General features: G+C 39.4%; 1 protein-coding gene across 2 annotated transcripts in view; it reads right to left on the reverse strand.

Moving 5' to 3' along the window:
* Positions 1 to 2,017: 2,017 nt before the first annotated feature.
* The window catches only part of FLT3 (fms related receptor tyrosine kinase 3), a 61,500-nt gene continuing 48,562 nt past the window's right edge, over positions 2,018 to 14,955 (reverse strand). For both annotated transcript variants that reach the window (XM_081949886.1, XM_081949885.1), the window contains exons 18-24: positions 12,684 to 12,823; positions 10,874 to 10,998; positions 9,581 to 9,703; positions 7,556 to 7,667; positions 5,894 to 5,993; positions 4,738 to 4,843; positions 2,018 to 3,115 (exon numbers count right to left, since the gene is read on the reverse strand). In XM_081949886.1, the coding sequence (XP_081806012.1) occupies positions 2,990 to 3,115; positions 4,738 to 4,843; positions 5,894 to 5,993; positions 7,556 to 7,667; positions 9,581 to 9,703; positions 10,874 to 10,998; positions 12,684 to 12,823 (832 nt within the window). In that variant the 3' untranslated portion in view covers positions 2,018 to 2,989. The remainder of the gene's footprint in view (positions 3,116 to 4,737; positions 4,844 to 5,893; positions 5,994 to 7,555; positions 7,668 to 9,580; positions 9,704 to 10,873; positions 10,999 to 12,683; positions 12,824 to 14,955) is intronic.

A 14,955-nucleotide genomic window follows, 5' to 3' on the forward strand; every position in this document is an offset into this window, starting at 1 on the left:
TCAGCAGGAGCCACCGAGTGGAAATAATCTGAAACAGTCCATTGTCAGTCCAGGGATGACTTTTCTTTTTAATGAAATATTTGGGTCTAGCATGCATGTATGTATCATAATTTTCCTACGGTCATCGAGGTTTTTCATTATTCCCTCAATTATTTTTTCAGAAAATGTGACACATAAGCCACAATAAAAATCACCTTTATTTACATTTTTTTTCATCCTCTATTTCAAAAAGTCTGTAAAAACATATTAGCTTATTAAAAACTAGGTAGCACTTTTCTGAAAACTGTGTACAATTGAAAATATAAAAAGCATAGATAAGTAAATAATAGTTAATCAGGTAAAATCAGCCTAAAGCAGCAGCAATATGTGTAAAACTGTAAAAAAAAAGGGTAATTAGAATGAAATGATAATTTCTGCTCAAAATAAAGAAAGAATAGATCTGAACTTATTTAGCATAACTGGAAACTTTGTTTAAAACGATTTCACACAATAAAGGATCTAGAATTAAGTTATTTGATCATAATGAACATATTTAGCCAAAGATCACAAATTAATTACAAATAGATATTATAGAGGCAACACAATAATTACAAATAGGTATTATAGAGGCAATACAGCAAGTTCTCATTTAGAATCAACAGAGTAATTTCTGCATCCTGCTCATTTAAATGGCATTTCATGAACATTTGCATTCCATAGAGACAACAGTAGCATCAGAAGAGAGCCACACATTTAATTTAGTCAAGACTTACTAGCCGTGGTGGCGCAGAGGTTAGAATGGAGTATTGCAGCCTAATTCTGCTGACTGCTGATTGCCAGCAGTTCGGCAGTTCGATTCTCATTGACTCAGCCTTCCATCCTTCCAAAGTCAATAAAAATGAGGACCCAGATTGTTGGCAGCAATATGCTGACTCTGTAAACCGCTTAGAGACGGCTGCAAAGCACTATGAAGAGGTATATACTGTAATACACTAAAGCTGGAATGCATACATACAGTTTCCTGTTCTGTAGCTATGCCAGAGGTTTCAACAGTAACCTGTCATTCTCTCATCAAAAAGAAGAAGACTCATATTCTTTATGTTCCAGACCCAGTGTTTATTGTAATGAAAGTAAACTTTAAAAAAAAAACTGATAAATTTGCCTTAATCCCCAAACCATTTTTAAAGGTGAAGACTGAAACCTGGAATTGACATTGCCATAAAGCCATTTAAGGCTGATAGCATCTTTTGATTTTGGCAGATATAAAAGGTATATAAAAGCACACATTGAAATCAATTGCATGCCAACTCTAAGAGATAATTCAGTTGCCCATTGATGTCAAATATTGCAACACATTCATTATCAAGTATAAGCGTAAACTGCTTCCAAATTATACTGAATATTCAAACAATCATTTAATACAGTCCTTAATGCTGAAGATAATTGCGGGGAACAAATTGATTTTTTGTAGTCAGCAAATATTTTAGTATTTGATTATTCCCCCCAGGGCTGTGCATTGTTAAATGGTTGTTTCTTGTCTGTCTAGAATGTCCCTGATCATCTGTTGGTGGCTCACTAGATATTTACTTTAGAATAACACCAGAATACTCCTATAGGGTGAATGCAGACATTGACTCACCTATCAACTAATGTCACATGTTAATTGTGAATTATAAAGCAGCTAACTTCTCTTAAGTTTACAGTTCTAGCTCTGGATCCAGTTCACTGGAGTTTATAGTGGACTGGACAAGGGCATTTTTTATTCTCTTTCTTTCCTGCTATGCTCCCAAACTCAACAAGTCTTTTCTGATTTTCTCCTGCCCAGCCTTTTATTTAGAGAAGCAGAGAGAGAGAGAGAGAGAGAGGGTGTGTGTGTGTGTGTGTGTGTGTGTGTGTGTGTGTGTGTGTTACTTTGCACTTTGTACATCATCCCTTTCTTTGTTCTGTACGCAGCATTCCCAGAGCTTTTCTTACTGCTTTTAAAAAGAATATTTTCCCCTGCCTTTTGTTAAAGTGGCCAAGTAGTTATATTTTTTATAAAGTTATTTCGATGCTCTAAACCTAGGTTTCCACAAATCCTCCATCAGCCTGCCTGTTCCCCTGGTTTGCTGCTGGCATGCCAAAAACAAGGCCCCATTTTTCACCATTTGTATAATTTGTAATTAAGTTTCTGGGCTTGAGAAGAGCTTACATTTCTAGAATATTTTGTGTATGTGTGTTTTGTGATGGGCCACATCTAATGTATAGCAGCTGCTGTATTTTGTAATAGTGCTTGAAGTTAAAATTCTGAAAAAAAATAGCTTCCCAAATTTGGATGCTCCTGTTCCAATTTCATTTGAAACATTCTTGAATTTCTGCCCCCAATATTGTTTTTCTGGATTTTATCAATCTCAGTAACAATATATAAAACGTCCCATTTCATGCCCAATAAAACCTTTTACTTACATTTAATGTCGCCGTGAAATACTGTAGCATAAAACAGCCCATGATCTGAGGGACAGTCAGGAATAATCTACCCAAGTCACTATATCCATAAATATCCATATCTACAGTATATGCCTATCCTTCTGATAGCTGATAGAACCTTTTTGTTATTCATTTAGTGAGGATATAATATAAGTGCAGTTAGCTGAACTGTGTGAATTAAGCTCAGGCTATAATACACTCACATTTGGAAACTTCAATTACAGAAGATATGGATATGATTTTATTGTTTGCACCTGCTTGAAATAAAATATCTGGAATGCAGGCCTTGTCTTTAGAGATGCATATAATTTTGAAAGAAATTCAGCAACAATCTGAGGGTCAGCCATGCTATAAAATGAGGCTGGTATAAAAGAGATCTTCCATCTAGCTAATGAAATTGAAGGAGAGCAGCTGAGAAGCAAAATGGATAGAACTGATTCAGTGGCAATAGCAGCAAATTAGACCCTTTAAGGAAGGCAAAGTGATCCCTTTTGATTTCCTTCAGCTTATATGGCTTAGTTTGTAAAGAAAAAAAAAGTCTGCTTTATTTTCCCCTTGCAATATCTTCATTCAGCAGAGGAATAGTGACCTCTGCTTCTCTCCTCACATGTGGGTTGCCCTTGGAACTGGAAACGTGCTTAGACGTATCAGTACGATCTGTCCGGCATGCCTAAATTATAGGATGTGAACATAAACAGCAAAATCAATACGATCATTACTAATGGAACAACATTATACAGATCTTTTCAGTATTTTACACGTAGTTTCTCTTGCTGAGGTGTGGGCAAATTTTAAGAACAGTGTGAAGAAGTCTCAGGGCACCTAAAAAAACCCTCACCCATGTGTCGGGGCAGAAAGTTTCTGTAAAGCAACGCCCAATTTCTCTTTTGGTCCCTCATCTTTATTCTCACCTGCTGGACAGGTCACCCCCCAGTGCAGCCTTTTCTGGTGCAAATGTGGTGCAATATGTTGCCATGGAATTAAATAGTTAACCAGTAATTCCTTGATGCATGATCAGGTTTAGGAGCTGACTTCTTTCAGGCCTAAGGATAAGGTAAACATAAAGGTTCCCCTCGCATATAGTCATTCCAGACTCTAGCGGGCGGTACTCATCTCCATTTCAAAGCTGAAGAGCTGCTCAAAGACGTCTCCGTGGTCATGTGGCCAGCATGACTAAATGCCGAAGGCGCACAGAATGCTGTTACCTTCCCACCAAAGTGGTCCCTATTTTTCTACTTGCATTTTTACGTGCTTTTGAACTGCTAGATTGGCAGAAGCTGGGACTAGTAACGGGAGCTCACTCCATTATGTGGTGCTAGGGATTCGAACTGCCAAACTGCCAATCGACAAGCTCAGCATCTTAGCCACTGAACCACCACATCCCTTCAGGCGTAAGGATGAGGGGAGTGAAATATAAGGATAAACAGTTTTCTACTTCTTACAACTGGGAGAGATAGGGAAGAATTTTTTTTAGAACAAAGAGTTAGAAGGGACCTTGTAGGTCAGTGGCCCCCAACCTTCTGGTCATCAGGAACCAATTTTGTGGAGAGAAGTTTTCCGAAGACCAGAGGGGTGTGTGGTTTTGTGTGCTGCCTGCATCCCGTGGATGGGGCTTTGCTTGCTTGTGCGACCTGGTTTCTGGCATGCTGTGGCCCGGTGCTGGTCCATGGATTGGGGGTTTGTATTTTCTGCAATCGAGTTTGTTATGATTTACCTTAAGTTTGTACCTATTGTGTGCTCATATAGTGTTGTGGTTGAAGTAGTCATTGACAGGTAGAACATTGTAGTAGATAATTTTATGTACTACGCTTAGGTCAGACTGAAAGCAGTGTAGTTCTAAGTTGTCTAAGCCCAAAATTTCAAGTCTGGTAGCATAAGGTATTCTGTTGCGAGCAGTGGAGTGAGGACTCTTCTCGTGAAATATCTCTGGTTATTCCTAGTTATTCTTAGTTCTGGTTATGCTTAGATTGTATTGTCTCCCAAACTATGGAACAGAGAAAAGTTGAACTCCCAATGTCAACAGGAAGGAAGGAAGGAAGGAAGGAAGGAAGGAAGGAAGGAAGGAAGGAAGGAAGGAAGGAAGGAAGGAGGAAGAGGAAGGGCAATTATAATTCATCTTGAGACCTTTTTAAACAACTAGGGAAAACATTAGATTCCTAGCATCCTTCATCCCAAGAAAAGATGACTCTTTCTAAAAAGAATCAACAGCAAGGAGTCCCCTGACATGTGTGCTAATAAATATGGTGCAAACCTAGCACAGAAAAAAAAGGCTTGTTTGTAAGGCTGACTTACTGTTCTTTCGGATTCAACCAGCTGGCATGCCAGAAGGGAAAGCAGCTGCGAAAAGGAAGGTCTTTTTCTGGAATCCAAAGCCCAGCAGGAACATAGTAATGAGTATCTGTAAAAACAAGATAAAAGAAGGGAGAGGAAAAACACGGAGCTATTTCCCCCAGTATTTTCCAACTGATAAGACCAAGGAAACATATATATGTCACAGATATTGTGGTGTTATGCAGAGTTAAAAGAACCTAGAATATGAAGAACATCAATTTCATATAGAATTGATAAATGTTTACAAATACGAAGCATCAAAAAGCAGGAAATTGAAAATTAATATTATGCTTTAAATTTTACAATACTTATTACGTTAGAGCCTTCTGTAATCCAGCTGTGGATGGACTAGTATGATCTAATAATTGCATATCGTGATGGGGATTGAAATGGATCTGAGTAATATTTGGGGATGCATTTTTGATCGAAACATATCTACAATCTTAAGTATTCCCTTTCTGATTGAATTGTCTTAGTTGTATCTTGCAAATATTTATGTCCTAAATCTATTTCTACTATGTATTAGGTATTTTTTATCTTGTGCGGATGGTGGTTTAAACCGAGTGGCAATCTCCAGTGGAGTCCTGTCATTTCAGAAGTAATATTGTGGGCACAAGTTTTTAAACATAATTTGCTATACTAAAATTGTCCCTTAACTAACGTAGGATGGCATGTTTTGTTTGCTACAAACAGATGCAAATATAGCCATGTTGCAAAGCACTTGACATTTGGTCATGTGACCACAGAGAAACAACTATCAGAACTTCAAATCCAGCCCATAAGACCTCTTTTTTGAGTTGGTTATAAGTTGAGGACTTATCTATATTGTGGGAACAGAAAGCTGAGTCGAGGCAATGCAGGACTCTTGTGTAGAAGCACCCTTAGAGAAAAATATAGTTTTCCACAAAACACCCCAAATCACCAAGGCCAAACACCTGTATCCTCTTTTAAAGGTGACTTTTCTTGGCCTACAGGACTATGGCACAATGGTGTCTAACTGTGTCCAAAGGTAGTCCAAGAAAGTTACAGGTAACAGTGTAGTTAGAAGCACGGAAATAATGTCTTCTTACATTATGCTCCGGACAATCCCACCCTAACCTTTATACCCAGAACATACATTTCTTCCGTAGCATAAAATGGACGGTCCATCTTAAATCCATTTTGAATAAGCTTGTAGAATTTCTCATTAACTTGCATTCCGGGGTAAGGATTGACACCTAAAGAGAAAAAGTGGCAAAGCAAAGAATTCATTTTTGAAGTTAGCTTCATTGGAGAAGTTTTCTTAATTTGCATAACCTTGTAGAGATGTCTGCAGGGTGTCAGGCCTGCATCCATGATCCTTTTGGGATCTTTGGCCTGCCACACTTCTATTCTACTATGCTGTTCTATAGGGGAATTGGGAGGGGGGATAGAATGGAGTAGAATGTTATGTAGGCAAAATAAAATTCCTTTCTAGATTGCCAAGGTCATCCTTTGTCTTGGTACCTCTGCACCTGACCGGAACGGGATGGATGGAACTGCCAGCATGACAGTGGAAGATTGGACCATGTGATGGACTTGTGGCTGTGAGGGCAAGATCATGAACTTTAAATTGGGTGGGGAAAATTAAGAAGCTTCAGATTCGGGTTTTCTCAGAATTGTGCCAGCATGGCTCTCTTAATAAATTGGAACTTTGAACAGTACTTTGCCTTGGACTCTGATTTAATTTTGAATGCTATCTGGAACGCTGACACAGGGTGTGGCCAGAAAAGTCAAAATGGTAACCATAGTAGTCCAACTGAAATTTTGTTTGGTTTTTTAAACGTCCGTTGCATGTCATTTTGACCTGTTTGACCATTTCCTGCAAATATTCTGCATCCTGGACAGCAAGACAGGGACCCGCACCGAGAAGGCATATGCTGCTTAGATATTTAGAAAGACGACTATTCAATTATATATTAGAAACAAAAGAAATGGAAAACCCAAAAGTGGTTAACAAAGACATTGTCAAGAGATTCTGGAAAACATTTATGACAATTGAAGAAAGAATGAAAAAGGATGAGTGATTTGTTTTTCTTCTTAAAAAGATGTCTCTCCTAGAATATTCCAGAAGAATACACATCTTGAAGTTAAAAACTCACATGCACACACTCCTTCTATACTAATAGGGGCCAGTGGTGGGATTCAATTTTTTTAACTACCAGTTCTGTGGGTGGGGCGGGGCTTAGTCGGTATGGCAGGGGAAGTATACTGCAACATCCCCATTCCCTCCCCATTCCCTCCCCACTCCTGGGGGAAGGATACTGTAAAACCTCTATTTCCACCCCACTCCAGGGCAAGGATACTGCAATATCCACATTCCCTTCCCACTCCTAGGAGAAGGATACTGTAAAATCCCCATTCCCTCCTCACCCCACTACCTGCTTTCCAGCTCTGTTCTCCTGTGCAGGGCAACAGAAGAAGACCCAGACAATCAGCTGGAACGCCAATCAGCTGGGACTCGGGAGGCAGCAAATAGATAGGGGCGGAGCCAGCCAGAGTTGGTATTTGCCGGTTCTTTCAGCTACTCAAAATTTCCACTATCAGTTTGCCAGAACCGGCCAGAAATGGCTGAATACTGCCTCTGAATAGGGCAATTTATAGAATTGAAATGTATCCTCCACCCCTTCCGCACTTTGGAATTCTACTAGCAAGAAACAACATTCTAAATACATTTTTCCAGGTTGTTTATATTTCTGAATGAAAGATAGTTCTGTTAAATCTCCGATGGGAGATCTAGGGAACATATTCCAGAACCTACCAAGAGAGAATATTTCCCAGAGTAAGATTCCATAAGACCAGACATCACTTTTAATTGTGTATATCCCTTCAAATAAACTTTCAGGGGACATCCACTTGACAGGTAGACGAGCCTAGACAACAGAAAGCACAGAGAAGAGAAAGGTCATTTCCCCACAAAGTGTTCTCATATAGAGAGACCAACTGTAAAACCACATTGTTATTGAACAGCTTAACCCTGAGGAACAATCATCCTTCTTGTTGGCATCCCATCAGATGGTAAAAACACTCTTGGTTACATGGGCACTCTAACATTCCTGTTGGACTACTTTTGGAGATTGGAATTTTGGATTTCGAATTAGGATTTTATTATTAACTAGCTGATAACCTGGCATTGCCCGGGTATTTATTTATTTATCATAATCCTATATTAGATAGGAAAAGCCCTGATTTTGTTGAAAATGTCCAGACTTTCCCCTAATTTCCTGGACTTTTCTCTAAAGTTGGATTTTTCTCCATACCAGAGAGAGCCCCCTTGTGGAGTACTGTGAAGCCATTACCGTGGCAACACTGTGCTGTATAGTAGAAGCCATTTTAAGGCAGTATGGTAGAATCCATTTTAAGGCACAACAGGCTGTATCTTAACAGAACACAGACCCCGACGGATGTTAGGGATGTCTATATATAGGCACAAATAATCTCCCTCAGGGCTATATGCCGTGAATCTAATGAAGTGGCCTGTGATCCATGAAGACTTCATAATAAATATAGTAGTCTCATTTTCTACATGGAACTATTGGAAAAGTTGAGTACCAACGTTTGGCTGATTTCTCAGGGATGGAGAATCTGTAGACCTCAGAGGTTTCTAAGTGGCAACTCCCCAACCTCTTTCACTATCAATCATGCAATGGTGAACTGCAGTTCAACTACTATTTCCTCCTCTCCGAAGGAACCTTAGCAAAACCATGGTGGTTTTAAATTTAATAATCTTGATTTTTTTTTTAAAAAAAACCCACAGCCCAACAATGTTGCCTTCTTGCCGTGCATATCTGTAATAAAATAAATGTGTGCATATGTGTAAAGCTGATAAGGCAGTAGACAAGCAGCCTAACCATTTCTGATGTGGAAGTGCTTTTTTTTTTCATTTTTTCCTCAAGTTCCAGGGAATGAAATGACATGTGCAGAGAATACAATATGGTGGTTGATCACAAAATGAGGGATCATCAATCCTACTCCCACTGATATCTGATTGATGTCTATGGGATACAGGATCTCACAAATTATGAACAAGCTCTTCTTCCACGCTTACAATATAATTTTCAAGCAGCTATTTATCTATATTTTTGCAGTGCCAGTTTGGTGTAGTGGTTAAGGCATCAGGCTAGAAAAAAAGAAGATCATAAGTTCTAGTCCCACCATAGGCACAAAGACAGCTGAAGAAGCTTCTTGGATGTGAAGTGAAACGTCTTCCAAGAAAAACAAAGGGCAGTTGCCTCTTGAAAAAGCACCTTTGGGACAACCATGACCTGGATGACTGAGAATCTCCATAGACATTTACTTCTCAAGATGCTGCCAAGAAAACACAGGGACTAATTCAGGTGCTCACCAATAGGAAATAGTGAAGATGTGGAGATATAGAAGTGCAATTTGTAGCTGAAACTGTGCTGTGATTGTAAGTGTTTGGTGCAGAGATTAAGACGCCAGGCTATAAATCAGAAAACTATGAATGCTAGTCCTGCCTTGGGCATGAAAGCTTGCTGGGTGACCTTGGGCCAGTCACACTCACTCAGCTCTAGGAAGAAGGGAAGGGCAAATTACTTTTGAAACCTTGCCAAAAAAATTTCAGGGACTTGCCTAGGCAGCAAAAATGGACTTGAAAGCACACACACCACATTTCTATCCAGCAAACTAACGAAAAGAAATTTGCCATATTATGACTCTTCTGAACCTGGATTTGGCCGAGCAAAATATTAGTAGTAATTTCGTTTTTACTTTCAGATCTTTCACAGAAAACATTCGGAACCATCTATAATAAACATCAACTTACATTTCCTCTGACAACATAGTTTGAATCATTCACGATATCCCTGGCAAGTCCAAAGTCACATATTTTGGCCACTTTCCCATAGGTGACTAGTATATTCCTGGCTGCTAGATCTCTGTGAACACACTGTCAAGAGAGAAAAGTGTTGTTCAAAGGACAGAATTTAATTCTCTGACTGCTTTTTAAAAAAATCTTTTTCCACTGAAATAATACAGTATGCTGAAAGCCATTAAATAAAGTGTAGTAAGTTTTTTTTAATGTGTCAGAATTAATTGCCCAATAGATTATTTTTCCGTAGGTAAAGTAAAATAAAGAGCACTTTACTTTAAAGTGAGAACTTTAAAAATATAATAACACAGAGGCCAAAAGATTAAAACAAAACATTACACTCAAAATCTAATATGGTGTGAATACAGGTGGTTTTAAAAATGCTTCTTAAGATGGAAGAAAGGGCAGTTAACTACTGACAATATCCTGGAATTATGCTTCAATATGAACTGTGGGTTGGTCCAAGAAACCAACCTGATTCATTTTATTTCCTTCCATTAAGCAAGGAAGGAGTGAGACTAACAGCAAACAGTTATTGTCCTTTAAATACATAAACATAGCATGCTGGTTGCTTGGAAGTAGGGTTTATGCATCTATTTACCAATTTAAACACTCTATAAGGCAGCATTTCTCAACTTTTAAGATGGCAGGATATTTTAAATTAATAAATTTATCCACACATCTTTAAGTTGTTGGCGCTGAGAAACACTCGCATAAAATAGACAGTGAATATTCTATGCCCATAAAGCATACCGAAGTGAAACACCATAAATAAAATGTGACCTTAAGCACAGTTTTATTCACATTACAACTCTGTTCCCAGTTCAGACTGACAAGAGCTCTTTTTCCCTATAGAAAACCTCTCTCCCCCCACATAACCTCTTTGCCCAATTTTAATTTGGATGAAATGCCTATCAGGTAGCACTATGAAAACATTTTTTAAGATTTGAAAATCGCATTGCAGACTGATGTTGTTACATACCGTAGTTGACTAATAAGGTGTCTACAAGTAAACAACCAAAGTCAAAGAGTACCAAGGACGCCACATAAAAATCTAGCTCCAAACAACAATGGCATATACTTTATACAAGTGAGAGTTTTCTTTCCTAGAAAAATTCTAATGCTTATAATTCTAATATTCAATCAGATTGATCTCAAATGTCTAACGAGCGATGAATTTAGATAGTAGAGCATTTCTCCTACCCCAATCTTTGCTACTCAGCACTATTTTTTACAGCGCAATCTTACTGATTTTGATTCCAGAAACTCCATTCCTCTGGCGACTTGATATGAGAAGCAGAGAAGGTCTTCAAAAGTCAATATATTGAGGCTTTCTTCGCCATCTAGTCTCCTGTTCACATATTTCATTTCATCTGCAAATGAAAAATGGTAATTGGCTGATTTCTTAAGTAGAAAGAACGACAACTATATTTTTAATTTTGTTATGTGGTTTCCAGAACCCTGCACTTCCAATATATCACATTCTTTCTTATGCACTAGCAACCACCGTTGCAAATACTAGTGGGAGACCGAAACACAAAGCAGAGAATGCAAGTAGAATAGTATCTGATGCTGTTCAGAAGCAGGCAGTGTTTGGGCAGCAGATGCCATATTATGGATGGCTAAGACCAGGGGTGGGCTTCAAAAATTTTAGCAAGGGGTTGTCTGCCCAATTGCTGGGTCGCCGTGGCCATGGTGGGTGTGGCCTAGTCAGCCTCCTACTCCACGGTGGTGGTGGTGGTGGTGGGGCATTTTTGCCCTCTCCGGTCTCAGGAGGCTTTCCTTGAGCTTCCAGGAGGGTGAAAACAACCTCCCAAGCTCCAGAGACCCTCTGAAGGTCAGAAATGGGCTTGTTTCTGGACTTCCCGAACTTCCAGTAGGCCCGTTTTTTGCCCTCCCTGAACCTCATTGCGTGACCTGCACTTATCTGCATCCAAAACGGGCGCGTGGGGACTCCTGGGAGAGATGGGGTGGGTAGGGCCAGCCAGGAGTGGGATTTGGGGGTTCTTCTAATTGCACAGAATCTTAGCTAGAGCTTCTCCTGAACCCCCAGCTGCCCACTCCTGGCTAAGACTCACAAGGCAATGACATGGTATTTCAGTGGAGAAATGGAGCTGGGATTTTTAGCTTGCTTGACCTCCATTTTTTTATGAATTGGGATTTCATCTTCACAGGAACAGACACGTTATTATTTTGGGTGGGCGGGCAGGAGATTGCCTGATAGTTTATTGCTGCATTATAGCACTTGTAGGGTTGAGAGAAGTAGAGAATCAGCATTCAGGACTTGCATGCGGTTTGTGAACTTCCTATTTCAGATAAACTCCACTTTCTATCTCTGTTAAGATTAAAATTGGCCATACCAAATACCATGCTTTCCCTTTTCATTTCTTTAAGAGAGAACAAAAAGGTAAGAGAAAAATCATGGGATGCCAATGAACTTAAGAACGCGTGTGCCTCTGTTCTCTACTGAGATATAAATCAGAATTACAGAATTGATTCTGTTGGAAGCTTCCTTTTAGACCGTATCTAGGCCCTTGCTCAGTGCAGAAATAAAAATTAGAGCAGATGGCTGTGCGTTTTCTGCTTGATTAAATCATCTTCAGTTTTCATCAGTGTGATATCTCTTTAGGTACGGGAAAAATCCTAGCATGTACTAACTCAGTCTTTTTGTTTTAAAGCTTCTGAAAGTAGCTTTCATTGATTCTATTGCTAAGGCTATTTAGAGAAAGGCATCTTATCATCATCATCTTCTTCATTTAATGACCCCATCATCCTTTGCGGGTTGGAGTCTGGGCAACTGAATGGAGCTAGCAAAGTGTTTTAATGGCAGATGCCCTTCCTGTCGCCAATGTGGAGTTTCATTCAGTACATATATTCTCAGTGTGCCCAGAGAGAGAAATATCTGCCTCTACCTAGGATCGAACTCACAGCCCTCCTGACTGTGAGGCAAGAGCTCCACCTCCAGGCCACTGCACTGCAGAGAAAGGACCCCTTATGTCAGTTACAAACTTCTTTCTACCCACCTCTAATTTCTACAACAATTTTTATAACCTCTTACCTTCCTCTGAAATCAGGGCACTTCCAGATGTCTTAGAGATCACATCTACGTCTTGTTTTGCATGTGAAAGATCCATTTGGCCAACTGGTAGGTAAGATCCATTTGTTAGTATGCTTCCATTTCTGGAGATAAGGGGTACACTTAAAAAAAAAGAATTTGTTAAAGCGGCTAATATAACAATAAGGACAAACATTTTGATTACGAAATAAGGTGTAATAAATTTGTACTGAAACTCTGATAATAATGGATTGTTTTTGTAAACAAATTCGGAGTGCAACCATGCTTAATCAAAATGTTACCTCCTACAACATGGAATTCACTATTATTGTATTCATTTTAAGTGACCAAATTTTTTAAATGATGATCAGTGACAGTTTCTAATCAGACTACACTTCTGAAACTGTATTAGACTAGGTAAAAGTTAAAGGTTCCCCTCGCACATATGTGCTCATCTCCATTTCAAAGCTGAAGAGCCAGCGCTGTCCAAAGACGGCATGTGGCCGGCATGACTAAACGCCATAGGCGCATGGAATGCTGTTACCTTCCCACTAAAGGTGGTTCCTATTTTTCTACTTGCATTTTTTACAGGCTTTCAAACTGCTAGGTTGGCAGAAGCTGGGACAAGTAACGGGAGCTCACTCCATTATGCGGTGCCAAGGATCTGAACCACCCGAACTGCTGACCTTTCTGATTGACAAGCTCAGTGTCTTAATAAGTTGGCCCTATGAACTACAGGAAAATAATGGCAGGGACTGCAAAATGACGTCTGGACTTCTAAACAGAAGAAATTGCATGACTGGGAAGCTCACAAGATGTTCCCAGACTTCTCTTACATTGAGGAGTAAATTGACCAGCCATATGCCTCATACAGGCATCTTTCTACAGAGTCCTTGGTGCTCTCTGAGCTTGATTATTTTCTTGCAGAGATTTCATTACCAAACTAGGTAACATTGTCATTGTTAGAAGAGACTAGAGTTTGCTTTCATTTTATATACTAAAGGTTTAACCCTGTCAGCTTTACTAGCCTTCTGTCTGTTTGTTCTGCATAGTAGTTGTTATAGTGTTTTAGTCCTTAACACTATGTTGTAGATGACTCCTTATGGGGCTGCTGTTTTCTCTTAGATTAGATTAACAGAGTTGGAAGGGACCTTGAAGGTCATCTAGTTCAACCCCTCACCCAAGCAGGGGATCCTACACCATTTCTGACAAATGGCAATCCAATCTCTTCTTGAAAGCCTCCAGTGATGAACCACTCCCACAACTTCCAAAGGCAACTTCTGTTCCATTGGTTGATTGTTTTCACTTGTCAGAAAATTTTTCCTTATTTCTAGGTTGAATCTCTCCTTGATCAGTTTCTATCCATTATACCTTGTCTGACCTTGGGGTGCTTTGGAAAATAGCTTGACCCCTTCCTCTCTGTGGCAGCCCCTCAAATATTGGAACACTGCTATCACGTCTCCCCTGGTCCTTCTCTTCACTAGACTAGCAATGCCCAGTTCCTGTAACCATTCTCTTCTCTGCATTTTTTCTAGAGTTTCAAAATCTATTTTATAGTGTGGTGACCAAAACTGGATGTAATATTCTAGGGTTGCTGGGTATTTTTGTATAGTTAAGAAGTTTTGGAGGGCTTTAGATGGTTTCTCTGTTACAGTAATGCCATATAGTTAGAAAACTAGCAGAACCTATCCAAGAATACCCACTAGTAGAAGACATGATGAAACATCCCTAATCTCACAACGTATGGACAAACTGAACTGTAGTTTCATCTGGGAAACTGTGAGCATCCTAGACCAAACCAAATTCAAAATCATGAGAGAATACCTGGAAGCCTGGCAATCAGACAAATTGGACCATAGAGATAAACAATACCTGCATCACTCAAAAGAGACAAACAAAAAGCTAAAAAGGAAACAAAAAGACTAGAACACCTACTCATCAGCAACATCAACGACCAGAAGAACACATCAAGATTAACACTATATCATCAATCAAGAAGTAAACAATACCCCAATCAAGGAACTACCAGCTCAGACAAACAAGCTAACAGCCTAATCAAGGAACCGCCAAGAATACTCCCACCAACACTGACAGAGCAAACCACTAATATAGTTCTTGGCCTTTTGGCTAAGATTAAGCGTAGTGTGGTATACAAAATGAGAGCAAACCACACTCCCTTCTAACTCTTATCGTTACCCAGTTTGGTAATGAAATGTCTGCAAGAAAACAAGAAAGCTTAGAGAGTACCAACGATGTTACAGTTCAACCCTGAGCT

This window comes from Natrix helvetica, assembly GCF_964273705.1.
Source record: "Natrix helvetica genome assembly, chromosome: 4".
Lineage (NCBI taxonomy): Eukaryota > Metazoa > Chordata > Lepidosauria > Squamata > Natricidae > Natrix > Natrix helvetica.